General features: G+C 40.2%; 1 protein-coding gene across 1 annotated transcript in view; it reads right to left on the reverse strand.

The window, feature by feature from the left end:
* Positions 1 to 9,888: 9,888 nt before the first annotated feature.
* The window catches only part of WDR1 (WD repeat domain 1), a 38,880-nt gene continuing 33,781 nt past the window's right edge, over positions 9,889 to 14,987 (reverse strand). Inside the window, exons 13-15 of the mRNA XM_075194665.1 lie at positions 13,199 to 13,372; positions 11,167 to 11,311; positions 9,889 to 10,557 (exon numbers count right to left, since the gene is read on the reverse strand). Coding sequence (XP_075050766.1) covers positions 10,448 to 10,557; positions 11,167 to 11,311; positions 13,199 to 13,372 — 429 coding nt within the window. The 3' untranslated portion in view covers positions 9,889 to 10,447. The remainder of the gene's footprint in view (positions 10,558 to 11,166; positions 11,312 to 13,198; positions 13,373 to 14,987) is intronic.

The raw sequence follows: 14,987 nt of genomic DNA on the forward strand, positions 1-14,987 counted from the left end.
TTAAGAGAAAGTTCATAGATATTATGGACCCTGTACATCGGTTAACCTGCTGGTTTTCCAAAATCGATAAAATACACACAAGTATATGTGTTTTCTATCGCAGTATGAAAATGCTCACATCAGGGGGTAAATGCATCAAGCTGAGAGTTTTCTGTAGAGTTTGAAAAGTGGAGCGTGGAGATATTGCCTATAGCAACCAGATTCTAGCTGTCATATTGTAGAATATACTAAATAAATGATAGCTAAAATCTGATTGGTTTTTCAAACCCGCCAGAAAACTCTCAGCTTGATACATTTACTCCCATTTACACAATGTAAAAGGTGCGTCTAGGTGCAAACTTGGAATGCACACAACTTGTCTACGCATTTAGAGTTGCACACATCTTACACTAGTAACCCCCTTGTGCTTGGGACATGCAGATCAGGTGCGCCAACATGCAAGTACAGTACAATAAGAACATCCAGACAAGATAAGCACGCCTCTTAGAAAAGGCTTATTTTGAGTGTCTAGGATCTTGAAATACATGACCTAGGAGATGTTTATTGAGCATTTGCATAACCCAGGTGCAAGTTTTGGCAATGACTGTAATTAATCCATCAGTGCTCTGAATGCATCTATACTGTGGATCGCATGCAACTCAACATATAGATGCGCGCAACGCATATTTGCTTATACGCAAATGTACCATCTTTACATTCAGTTTTAAAGTCAGGTCAATGCTCTGTTTTTAAAGTGCAACTATTTCCTACATGATCAGTGACCAAGCATAAACTGATCTACAAGGAGAAGAGTATTAACTACATGAGTGCTGCCTATTTGCGAATATTATTTTGAAAAAAAAAAAATATATAAAATATAACACTACTTAAAGGTTGCATTGCTTTAAATAATTCAGATAAAAATGACCTAGATACAAAACCCAGAGATCAAGAACTACACAAAAATGCGAGTTGTTTCCCCCCTGTGGTAGCAAATGCACGGTACAGAGTGTATAGACATATGGGCTGCCCCGGGGAGTTCTATTAAAGTATAATTCAGTGTATATTTATTTAGGTCAAATGCATTGAACATTTTAGTTTCAAGTTCTCTCTTCTCCTTTTGAAGAGACTTCTATTAATACTTATAAATTATACAACCTTTCATGAAGCAGACATTTGCCATTTCCTGATGTCTCTGAAGGTCACAGGTTGATCGTTCAATAACGAACTCCATCCTTCCTATCAGTGCAAGGAGTGTTTACACAAAACACCCTTCTGAGCAGATTCGTTTGATTGCCCAATCAGTAAGGCATTAAATGTTGCAAAATAAAGGGTGCAACATAATTAGACATCCTATAAGAAAAATAATATGCTCACAGGATGGTTGGTGTTTATATCTATGAACGCTTGAACAATCTATTTATAGGCATACATGGATTCACACTGTGCTCTGCCCGGGACCAAGCACTTTACATGTGGAGCATGAAAATCGCAACCTTTCAAAAAGGTGACCTTATGTAGAGCTGCAGTAAGACAACACTATTTATGTTACCTAATTAATGCCAACATACCTTTATCAGAGAAGTAGTTGCCATGGTGTTCCTTTTTCCAGTTTCTAATTCGCTAAGGATGTAGCTCTAAGACCACTGCGTCACCCAGTCTTATTCTTGCATATCAATATAGATTTGGTGGATGCAACTTACTGTTACAAGGGAAGTCTGTTTTACCCAGAGTTCTGCATACATAAGAAGCCTTCTCTATTGGAGACACAACCCTGATAAATAACTGTCTCTCAAGAAGTGACTCCATTACTTTTTAAAGTCTAGAGTCCCTGGTCAAATCGCATGTTTCACTGAACCTGTAAGTGAAAAAAGTGAAACCTCTGCAGGACACAAACGTAAAACATGACATTTTCTGCATATTTTAAATACACAACTACTATTTGCTGAATGTAATAAACTCAAAAAATAAAAACAGTGAATGTAATTCATGGGAAAGTTTGGCCAACAGCTTAAAAATAAGGAATAATTTTTACAAAGTGGGAAAGGATTTAAAAAGATATCTAAACTCTCCCAACGTGCGAAGCCTGAAATGCAAGTTAAGGGGGAACTGTTGAAGTCAAGGCTAGATATGGAGGACATAGAAACATCTGATAGAACTGCTTCTAAGCTGGACACAGATACAGAGCAGAAACCACACATCACTGACAATGGCCTGCAGAAGGCTGAACTCACACTGGGATCATGGTTGAAAGCCAAGTGTTGCCTACTGGATAAACAAGAGAGGTCAAGAGGAAACCTTTTCTACAGAGTCACTGCAACAACATACAAAACAATCCTTCCATAAGCCAGAAATGTTCGGCGCAATAATGATAAAAAAAATATTTAAGTGTGCTTTTTTTGGCCACCCAAGCACAAAGGATGTGTTTGGAGAAACACAGGAAGAAGAGATCACTTTACCAACCGTTAAACTTGAGGGTTTATCTGTTATGTTTTGAGGTTGTGTGGCCACCAAAGGAATCATTAAATGCATTGAATTGCCACCCAGGTGGAAACATGGAGTCAGTGACATATCAACAAATTCTAGAAGCTAATACTATCAGAAGCTAATACTAGAATTAGTAAAAAAACCAAAACTGAAGCCTAATATATGTTGGATCTTCCAGCAAAACAATAATCCAAACATACATCAAACCCATGATTTACAGGTATATGAGATTATCATTTGGATTATCGATCTTCACAGTCCAGAGCACATTATTGAAAATCTGAATTCTGACCTAGAAGAGTTCTGCAAGGAAGAAAGTGAAAAAACATAAGTATAGATATATTCCTTACCAGTCTACATGAACAATTTGAGATCTGCGATTTCTTCCTGAGGTATTACCAAGTACAGAACATTTGCACATGCCACATTAAATTGAAATTATTAAATGATCTGTTAATATCAGCACATAATTCCCGTAATTGTGCATTAACATTTGTACCCTGTTTATTTCTCTTTTCCTTTCATGAAAATGTTCAGCGAAACAGACAATCTAACCAAGGATGCCCGAACTTTTGCATAAAACCATATGCCTTTTATGGCAAGATTACCCTTTTTCCCCAAAAATCAATTTACAACATATATGGTGTTCTCTAAGTAAGCATGTATACCCATAAGCTGCTGTTGTGTCGGTAACAGCAGCTTTAAAATTTGCATTTGCATGTCAAATACGCACTTCAATAGGTTGCCAAAACTAGTCACACAGAAAACTCCTTGATTAGATGACACAGGGAGATAGTTATTACCACTGGTGGACAAGCAATTCCGAAAAACAGGTGCTGTAACCCACAACAACCAATTGTTTGCTTTATAGAAGCAGCGCAAGTTTTTGTTAATTAAACTGAAGAGCGCATGTAGTTTCAATATATGTGTATAAGGTAAATCTCAAAAAAGTTAGACATGTTTATAAACATATTAAAATACTAAATGGCCCTAATTGAGATGGCATACACTAGAATACATGTTTCATAAACTGGTTCATATAACAAATGCTGTTACCCATAACAACCAATCCAGTATTAGGATTGATTAGTCTATTGCAAACACACCTGATTGGTTGATATCAGTTAGAGTCATTAAATAAACCATTATCGCTTAGGATAACAGTAACCAGCAACACGCACTGCATACAATATTTCCAAACACACAATAAAAAGGGATATTTTAGTCTATAAAAATGTAAAATGCCTTAAAACATGTATCACCATTGTCTATCCAGCCGCATAACTACACATGCTAGAGACATGCATTGGTTTTTCTGGTATCTTTATGCAAAGCTATGGTTTTGAAGATAAAATGATATTATAATGTATATATATATTTATTTATAATGACTATGGCTTTAAATTAGCACATTGCTAAAGCACACAGGCTGATTTACAAAGAAAGACTAGTTGTTTTAATCACCAGCTTGGTTCAGGCCAAGATTTCCATTGACATTTGTACATGCCCACCAACTCTTGTTATAAGGAAGCCAGTGGTCAAAGTGGAAATTTAGAAGTGGCGCATGGAAAATGTAATGGCAATGTAAGTGAATGGAATTTAATAGTTTTACAATCAAAGCAGAAAGAGAAGTGACGGTATGACATACCACCGTATACACCCCACTTCTACCACTGTATATACTGTATATATAATGTAAGTGACTGGAATGTGATAGTGTTACAATGAAGGCAGTAGGAGAAGTGACGGTATGACATACCACCATATACACCCCACTTCTACCACTGTATATACTGTATATATAATGTAAGTGACTGGAATGTGATAGTGTTACAATGAAGGCAGTAGTAGAAGTGGCGGTATGACATACCACCATATACACCCCACTTCTACCACTGTATATACTGTATATATAATGTAAGTGACTGGAATGTGATAGTGTTACAATGAAGGCAGTAGGAGAAGTGACGGTATGACATACCACTGTATACACCTCCACTTCTACCACTGTATATACTGCATATATAATGTAAGTGACTGGAATGTGATAGTGTTACAATGAAGGCAGTAGGAGAAGTGGCGGTATGACATACCACCGTATACACCCCCACTTCTACCACTGTATATACTGTATATATAATGTAAGTGACTGGAATGTGATAGTGTTACAATGAAGGCAGTAGGAGAAGTGACGGTATGACATACCACCGTATACACCCCACTTCTACCACTGTATATACTGTATATATAATGTAAGTGACTGGAATGTGATAGTGTTACAATGAAGGCAGTAGTAGAAGTGACGGTATGACATACAGGGCTGCCAAGAAGAATTCAGGGCCCGGGTACAACAAATTCATGGGGCCCCCCTCATAGTGAAGTAAGCCCCAAAATTTTTTTGCGCCGCCTTACGGCGGCGCAAAAAAGATTAGGTATATGGTCATATATTCAGGGGCGTGGCTAGCCAAACGACAGTGCAAAAATTTTGGGAGGTGCGGTCATGCATTTGGGGGCGTGGCAAACGTGCCATTGGGGCGTGGCTAACATAAAAACCACTAGGCTCTCAATTCGCCGGAGCGTCACATATGTTTAAGCACTCCTGACTTTCAGGACATCTACCACCACAGGGTAGTATACAAACAATGCAGTGTGTACACAAACAGTTCAGTCTTGGCCTACACCTTACATTGGACACAACATTCACCAAAAATTGGTATTGTCCCTACTAGAATCACAACATTTCACACACTGTGCTGCTCTCTCCTACCTGTTCTTCTCACTTTCTCCACCTGTGGCTGCTGCTTTCTTTAGTTGTGGCTTGTCCGGATCCAGAAATGTTGAAGGACCTATTTTGAAAAAAAAATGGCTACATTTAGAAAATTACAGCCAGCCCCAGCGTTAAATCAATAGCACCCACGATTAATAATTAGGCCTTCCTCCAGCTCCAATATTACAATAATGTGCCCCTTCATCATCGCCATGCCTTATGATCACACTGTGCCCTCCATGCTGTTTTTGCCCCCTTCATCTGGCTCCCCTTCATCAGACTATACTATGCTGCTCCCCCCCTTTTTCAATCCCACTGTGCCATGCCTCCCCCCCCCCCTTTGTAACCCCACTGTGTCATGCTGCCCACCATTTTTTAACCCCACTGTGCCATGCTGACCCCTGTTTATTAACCCCACTGTGCCATACTGCCCCGTTTTTTAACCCATCTGTGCCCCTCTCATTTTTTAACCCCTCTGACATGCTGCTTTCCCATTTTTTAACCCCTCTGTGCTCCCCCCTCAATTTTTAACCCCTCTGACATGCTGCTTTCCCATTTTTTAACCCATCTGTGCCCCTCTCATTTTTTAACCCCTCTGACATGCTGCTTTCCCGTTTTTTAACCCCTCTGTGCTCCCCCCTCAATTTTTAACCCCTCTGACATGCTGCTTTCCCATTTTTTAACCCCTCTGTGCCCCCACTCATTTTTTAACCCCTCTGACATGCTGCTTTCCCATTTTTTAACCCATCTGTGCCCCTCTCATTTTTTAACCCCTCTGACATGCTGCTTTCCCATTTTTTAACCCCTCTGTGCTCCCCCTCATTTTTTAACCCCTCTGACATGCTGCTTCCCCGTTTTTAACCCCTTTGACATGCTGCTTTCCCGTTTTTTAACCCCTCTGTGCTCCCCCTAATTTTTTAACCCCTCTGACATGCTGCTTCCCCGTTTTTAACTCCTCTGACATGCTGCTTCCCTGTTTTTTAACCCCTCTGTGCCCCCCCTTATTTTTTAACCCCTCTGTCATGCTGCCCCCCCGTTTTTTAACCCCTTTGTGCCCCCTCATTTTTTAACCCCTCTGTCATGCTGCCCCCCCCGTTTTTTAACCCCTTTGTGCTCCCCCTCATTTTTTAACCCCTCTGTCCTGCTGCCCCCCCCGTTTTTTAACCCCTCTGTGCCCCCCTCGTTTTCCTCCCTTCACTTACCTTTTCTCCTCTCTTGGTCTTCTCTGCTGCTCTGTGCTCCATTGGTCCAGACTGACTGAATGCTGGGCATGACATGATGACATCACACCCAGCATTCAGACAGTCTGAATAGAGCACAGAGCAGCAGAGAGGAGGGATGCCGGCTCCGCGATCAGGTGAGTATGTTTTTTTTTTTTTTAAACTAGCCTGCTCCCCCCACCAACGACCGAGCCCCCCCCCCCCCCCCCCCGCCAAAAAAAAAAAAAAAAAAAAAAAATGAAAGGAAAAAAAACGTTTTGAAAAAAAAAATTAAAAAATTAAAAAAAATCAGCAGCGCAAGGGCCCGGGCCGGGCCCCCTGACATGCCGGGCCCGGGTAATTAGTACCCGCTCCCCCCCCCTCTCGGCGGCCCTGATGACATACCACCGTATACACCACCACTGAAGAGAACTGTAGTAAACGTGTGTTGTAGGTGAATGTGGATTGAAGATTCAATGCAACAGATACTGGATGAGAGAAAGATAGATAGAAATGGGAGGGGGATTTTGGAGTTTGATACATTTCTGCACATCAATTACACACACAAATGCAGTGTCCAGCAATAGCATAATCTAATTCTTATTTTCTAGTTTTAAGAAGCTGAATGACATAGCTGATAATAAAGTGAACATATTACTTGCACACATTGGAGGCACTGATTTTGTGGGCTGACCCAGTACGCAGCAAATCAGGGACCTGTGACATCAGAGGCAATGCCTGACAGTCATGTGACTTACAGAAAAAGCAATGTTCCCCTGGCGCACGTATGTAGACTTGTTACTAAATAAATGCCTTTTATTGCTTCAATATATCAAACGTTTGAAATATACAGTAAAAACAAGTTTCAAATAAGGTTGCAACCTTGTAAACAAAGGTATCACTGATTACATGTATACAATTGCAGTGGAATGTACACGGATGAGTAAAAGGTGAAACACAAATCACAGTATGTGAGCTAATCTCTGGACTATCCACACCGATATTTGGGCCAACTGTTTTTGGAACCTAACATAACACGGAGATACGCTGGAACTATTTACATAATCTATAGCACGCATTTAACCTTGGACTCCGTTTTTGGAGCTGCATTTATTGGCTTGTACTTTACCATTGGGATATTGATCTATGGTAATCAAGAGAGCATACCCTCATCAGTAGGACTTTTACTGGACTCCTATTCACCATGCAGATATGTATTTGTGTGTTAAGACTACAAGCCTAGCATACTGTGATTTGTGTTTCACCTTTTACTCATCCGTGTACATTCCACTGCAATTGTATACATGTAATCAGTGATTGCAACCTTATTTGAAACTTGTTTTTACTGTATATTTCAAACGTTTGATATATTGAAGCAATAAAAGGCATTTATTTAGTAACAAGTCTACATACGTGCGCCAGGGGAACATTGCTTTTTCTACTGGTTACTTTCCAAGGGTTGGAACTTCCCTTGCCATTCCCCCAGGCTGCCTACAACACCCTCCATTAGGGAGCGCTCACCACCCCCCCTCCTTTAACCAGTCATGTGACTTATGTTTATCCGGTACTGGTTCTAGTGAATAGATACGTTCTCATGAATAACGGGACAAAACACAAAATAGCTGCCTCCACTTTGTTTCAGGTGAAAGGCCAATTAAATACTTAATTAGAGAAGGTCATTGTAATTGAGAAATAATGTGGCAACAAGTAGTGTAGGCTTTCATCTCACAAGGGTGTCGCCTCATGTAGACGGCATAGGACTATGCATGCACCCAGCATGTATTGTACAATGTAGCCACCTCCATAACAGTACACATACAGTCTCTTTTCCTGCTGCATGTTTTGGTTTTTGAGCTAATAGGAGAGCCACATTGAAAGGGTAGTCCTTACTGGGATAACATCCACTAGTTAGATCCTGAAACGCTGTTGTTGTTGGATTTAAAAAAAAAAAAAAAAAGGAAAAAAGGGGGGTGGGGGGCGTGGGGGATTGAAATCAGTTAATAGGAAGGCATATGTGTGGTTTGCCTTGTTCTTGTAATTTACTTGTCAGTACATAATAGTTATACAAATTACCAGCTATAGCAGGTACGGCCCATACACCGCTGCATTCATCAGGGTCAACAGAACTATGCAGCAACCACCTGCAATAGCCATCTCTGATTGGCTGTTGTAAGGGTCAATCAATCAATCAATCACAATTTCTACAGAGAAAATACTAAGCTTATACTGGAAATCAATGCAAAGCAGCATAGACATTTACAGAAGTAGTAATCTTAGCTGGGGGAGGTACGTGTTGTCATATACCACCAACATCAGGTCTTATGTGGGACAACTCCTGAGGAATCTGTAGTAGGACGAGTCCTGTACCCTTGTAGGGACCATGTAAAGCGTAAGTGGGGTTCTCATCTTCTGGGAGGAAAGTGGAGTGACTGGGCTGCGTAGGAGCTGGCTTACAGGAGAGTGCTGGAGGGTTGGAGAACGGAGAGTAACTGCTTAGAGCTTGACACACAGAACTGGGACTAGAAGCCTCTGCAGAAAATCATTGTAAGAAATGTGCATTATGGGACAGAGTGAAAATACCCAAAGTCCTCTTGTCAATTGTGTCAAGTATGATAATCCTCTCATAATACAAAGCATGGAAAGAGTGGCAGAGAAGGCCGTTCTGATTCCACTGGGGACAATAGGTCAAAAAATATGGATATAGAGCAGCCAAAAGTATGGTTACAACCTATACAGAGACAACATAAAACTATATAGACATTGCCCTGTACTAAGCATATACTCCTACAGGGGTGCTAGAACATCTCAAGGAAACACAGCATCCCCATCCGGTACACAGGCACAAACCAACTATATGCACGGACAGATTGTTGTTCACGTTTTTAAAGTAAAGACGTTATCATGTAACTTAAAGTGTAAATAACCATTTCTGATATCTGTGAGTAAACACCGGGAATTTCTTAGTAAATCAGCTGTATAATGCGCTTATATAAATGCCATTTGTAAGCATACAATTATTTAACATTACTGAAACAGTTAATAACATTTTTGTTGTCATCAGAAACAGACTTCAGATGTTCACCTTACAGATTTTTGCAGCCCATGAAAAGTGTTGTTATGCTTCTAATCCCAAAAATAACGCAACCTCACAAATCTTTCTGGACAAGTGTTTGTTTCAGGTCACCGTAGATGATGCCTGCAGTGATCAGAGACATTAATGATCTGTGAACCACAATGAAGCTCCATGGAACCGCTCATTAAATCAACAGTACTCTATGCTGCAGGGAAGCCTTGAGACCCGTAACCCAACGCATTTCTAATGCTCTGGTAAAGCAAGGTAAAATACAGGTTTTTTTGCAATTTCTTAATTATTCCTTCAATAAAAATATAAATTTTGTGACCAATTGACAATAACCCTAGAATATTAAGACCAGAACTTATTCACAAAACAAAAACTACATAAAAATTGTTTTTATTTAATTTTTTTTTTCCTTATTTACCCCATTCATCAAGTGGAGGATTTTTTTTTTTTGAGGCAACAGTTTTATGGACAAAACAAAGCAACAAGACACAGTAGCTGCGCACCAGGATTTTTAAAAATAGATCACAATTTTTGTCACCATGACAGCAGATACAGAAATGTCCTGAAATAGAAAAACAACAGAAGTATGCACCGTCTCATGCCGTTACATAGCACGCACACATACACTCCATTAGAAGCTGAAATCAGTCTGCAACCTTCCTGCGAGCGCTACAGTCTTTGGCCGTTGCCTGTGGAATGTCGATCACAAAAAAAATCTGATATGTGAGAGCTATTTACCTGCAAGCAATCACTGACTAAAGCTTTGTAAAGCACATGTGTTATAGATAGAGACACCACCTTTTCTGAAGGATGAGAATGTGGCACTTAACCACAGAGCATATAAACAGAAATATAATTATTAATTTTTTTTTTCTTTAATAGAATTTCCAATTGCAGTAGTCCTAGCCAACACGTGCCGTAAACGCTCCGTGCTCATTTGTAGGTTATTGTCCACTGTTTGACACAGGCATCATGGGACACGGTGGCCAACGTGTGCTCGTCCAGCCAAGCCAAACCGCTCACGTGGTGTAGCCGATGGGTATCTGCAGAAGTCAAGAGTACAATTACAAACAGATCACTTCATGTCATTCAAAATAAACGTATTGCGAATTCTGCCAACATTCCATGGTCGCCGTGACGATTCTGCTATTGAAACAAACGCAAATCTCTCGGCCACCTAGTGCTAGCCACCAAGTGTGACACCGATATCCTTCATTAACCTTCCTTAGCGGCTGGCCACAGAACAACGCGTTACATGGAACTTCCTTTTTAAATTTAAATGCCGCTTCTGGCCTTTAGAAGGAGAACTGTAGAATTCTATGGGCAGGACACGGTTACATTTCACTCAATCTGGTCACACCAGAGAGTGAGACCCGAGTCCTGTGTGACAGACACATCTAGGAATATCAGGGAGTTATTGTATTGGGTGCACAGCTATATCAGGAACCTTACTATGCTTCCAGGCTATAAAAAGACAGGTAAATGACATAAAGGAAGATGGCAGAAAACAATGGTGCTTTTCTGGACACAGAATGGATTTTTTTTTAAATTGCATAATAATGTAAATATGAATATTAATTACCTGCTAAATGAGGTTTACATGCAGCTGTAAGCACCTCACCAATATAAATAAACGCAAGAATGAAATGTACCTGGCATTTTAAGACGTTTATCTGAATCACTCAATGTCCAAACAAAAACCATCATATCCATCCCTCCGGTGGCAAAATGTTCATTGTCGGGCGACCAGGCCACACACACTACTTTTGCATGGTGCCCGTAGTAGCGGTCCTTCTCCTGTTGAATAGCAAAGAGAGACAGCAAAGTTTAGAATTTAGGACAGTCTATAGTTCTCAGAGAAGGAAAAACTCAATTCCCTATACAATCTGTTATATCCCTATACTTTGGCTCTACAGAAAGCTGGGGCCTTTCCCAAGAGCATAATAATCATGGCAACTAGATCTTTACTGCAGCGCTTGGGGTCATTTACACATTAAAAGGAGTGTGAATCTTTCCAGTCTCTTTAATAGTTCCAGATAACTCCTAGAACCAACTCTGGCTCCATCATTTTGTCTAATCCTGTTACAGAGTTTGGCAAGGTGCCGACTGCCACAGTTGTCCATCACTTTCTGAGATCATTGTTTGGATTTTGTATCAAAGATAAAAAATGACCAACAGGGCTGGTATTCAACATTTTCCTAGCTACATGGGTTGGAGGATGGGTCATAGCCATGATGATGTAAGGGCGTTAACTCAAGTGGGACCTGTCACCTACACACAGGAGAATCAGCCGTCATGCGAACTCAATCAGTATACACAAAATTGACTGATCTAACTAATTGTTAGTGACAAGATAGGCTGAATACTGGTGCAGCTCACAAAACAGCTACCTCTACTCTGTGTAGGTAAACTCTAATGGGATGGAGGGAGCAGAGGTGCCTCAGCAACAAACTACTTCCTGCATGGTGCCCCCCCAACAGTAAACTACTTCCTGTATGTTGCCCCCCCCATGGTAAACTACTTCCTGCATGGTGCCACCCCTCAACGGCAAACTACTTCCTGTATGGTGCTCCCCTCCTCAACAGTAAATTACTTCCTGTATGTTGCTCCCCCCCTATGGTAAACTACTTCCTGCATGGTGCCAAATACCCAACTATGTACTTGAAATTGGCTAACCTGACCAGATGGTAAGTGTAGCTACCCTTGACATCTTTCAAATACACTTACATACAGGCATTTGAAGGAACAACTTATAGTAAGTACTACACTATTTGGACATCTCTGTTTCACATTTATTAACAGAATTGGGACCTGGCAAGCAATGGATGCCAGAAGGCCACCACCCCGTCACAGAGGGGAATAAAGAACAGATTTTTATTTTGTAATCATTTTTATATGCCTTAAGGTTGTAACTGTTGTAATACATATTTTAGATAAATTCTATTTGTGTATTTTACTATAACACCTATTTTACCTCACATTTCAAAAGCTCTTGTAAGTGTATCCGATGTTATAAAATATACTAGATTTTAAACCTCAGGCATTATTCTTAATTATTAATGTATTCTATGAATTCCAGGAGTTGGAGGAGGAGCTGTGATGGGTGTAATAGACTCCCAGCTCACAGCTGGCCAAAGTATTTCAGGAAAATGATTTTTAACAGATTACAATAACTGAATTTTTTTTTGAGAGACTAAATTTATATATTACCTACCTCTGCCCCCCAACACAATAGTTCTAATTGATCAGCACATGCAAACAAAACATAAATACAATCTAGGCAGCTGAATATGAGATGAGCAAATCTCACCCTGTAAATAATCTAATTAACGGAACACGAACCGGGTTGTACGTCTGTGAGAGCTATACACCCACACAGGGATATTACATAGGGAAGACAAAAGACAAAACACTGTATGCAAGTTTTAAATAATGAACTACGGGAACCTATGGCAGAAAATAAGTGAAGGCATATTGTGATTCTTTGGGCAAAAGCTAGACAGGGAAAACTATGGGGAAACAGACATAGGTAACTATATCGCAGCTGTTTTAGATAAAAGTGCATTAAAGATAAACATTTACAGCAAAGGTAGCAATCTATGGCTCTACAGCCGTCAGAGAACTACAAGTCCCAGCATGTCCTGACAATCTCCTGTCCAAACCTGCTCCCCAGCATCCACTTACCGCATATCCATCAGCAACAGTGAAGACTGTGACCCCTCTGTTCACATCAGTAGCAGCGAGAAAGGCACCATCGTTGGAATAGGCCAAGCTGGTCACCGCAGCCTTAACCAGCAGGGTCTTCCCCTCATCCTTCAGAGAGTTTCCTTGAATGGAATACAGATGGATGTTGCCGTCCTGCCAGGAAACAACAACAGTGACATGAATTTACAGAGACCACAATATCACTAAATATTTGGCCCGTTAGACTGGACCTAATTATAGCGAGCTTGGACACAATCAGAGAGGGACTGATAAGGCAACTTTTTGTCTTTTCTGGGTTCTCTTTTCTATGTAATGTATAGCACCACTATTAACAACATAAGATACAAATCAACAGTAGACAGAAATTTAGAACGCAAATTACTTTAACCCCCTTTACGTCAGGCCTAGATCAGAAGAGACACCCTAACCTCTCTGCTCTGTCATTACTGCCTACACAGCTTGTACAGTTCACACTAATATGTAATGAGGACATGGTGCTTCTGAGATAAAGGTGAATTTTAGTAATGTTACAGAGAAAGAGGTGTCCTGCCAAACAGATTACGGAGCCAGACGTGTGGGAGCAGCTACAGAAAGAGCTATCACAATCACTTTGTTGTCCAACATTTTTTTTTCAGTACAGCTTAGACGTTAATTCCGCACAGAGAACTGTATCAATTTTCATATCCACAACTGAACGTGTGTTGGACCCGCTAGGTGGCTGCTTCTGCCAAGGTAAACTGAATTATTCGTTGAGAAAGGCCACAGTGCCACCTAGTGGTCATACTACAATTAGATGGCCAGAATGTTTGGCACTAAAACTATTTTATTAGTGTAGTTTCTTTAGTTCAATTGGCCCCACCCCTCAGATAAAGCAGCAGCTTTCTGCTAAACCTGTATAATCCTCAGTCAGTACATCACCCTCTGATCATCAGGAAGCACAACTTATATTTGTGGCATTACATATATTTTGGGAGTATTCTCGAAAAAGCAGATAAAGAAAAAAAAAAAAAAAGTAAAAAAGGTAAAACTGGCTGTAAATATACTCCATATGCTGTAAATAAAGAACAACAAATATCACGCATTAACACCTTGAGGTTACCACCACAGAACGAAAACTGAATAATAGATGTTGGTATTTTGTAATAAATATAACGTACAATTGTCTTTCGTTTACCTCTCCCTATAGAGGATACCTCCATACACTATGTAAACAGGATGGGTGGGTAATATAAACACTGCACCAGAACACAGGGCACTGCTCAATGTTTCTCATGGTCATACAATGCTGCGCTTTTAGAGGACAGACATTTTCCCTACACAGTTAACAGCAAGTGAATCATTCAGTCATGAGAAAAATAAAAATCTCAAGCAGACAACGAAAAATGTAAAATATCCCTGAGATAAACAATATAGGCTGGCCAAACATTGAAAACCATTAAAAGTGATGCCTTAGGATATTACCACTACCCAATATGACTATGTATGTAAAGAATTCACCTGCTAGAGCTGACTATATAAAATGTTAGGCAAAAGATGAGAAATGTACACCGATCAGCTACAACATTAAAACCACTGACAAGTGAAGTGAATAACATTGATTATCTCATCTCATTACAATGACACCTGTCAAGGGCTGGGATACATTATGCAGCAAGTGAACAGTCAGTTCTTGTAGTTGATGTGTTGTAAGCAGAAAAAAAATGGGCAAGCGTAAGGATCTGAGCGACTTTGACAAGGGCCAAAATGCGACGGCTAGACGACAGGGTCA

Source organism: Mixophyes fleayi, chromosome 1, assembly GCF_038048845.1.
Source record: "Mixophyes fleayi isolate aMixFle1 chromosome 1, aMixFle1.hap1, whole genome shotgun sequence".
In the NCBI taxonomy this organism is placed as follows: domain Eukaryota; kingdom Metazoa; phylum Chordata; class Amphibia; order Anura; family Limnodynastidae; genus Mixophyes; species Mixophyes fleayi.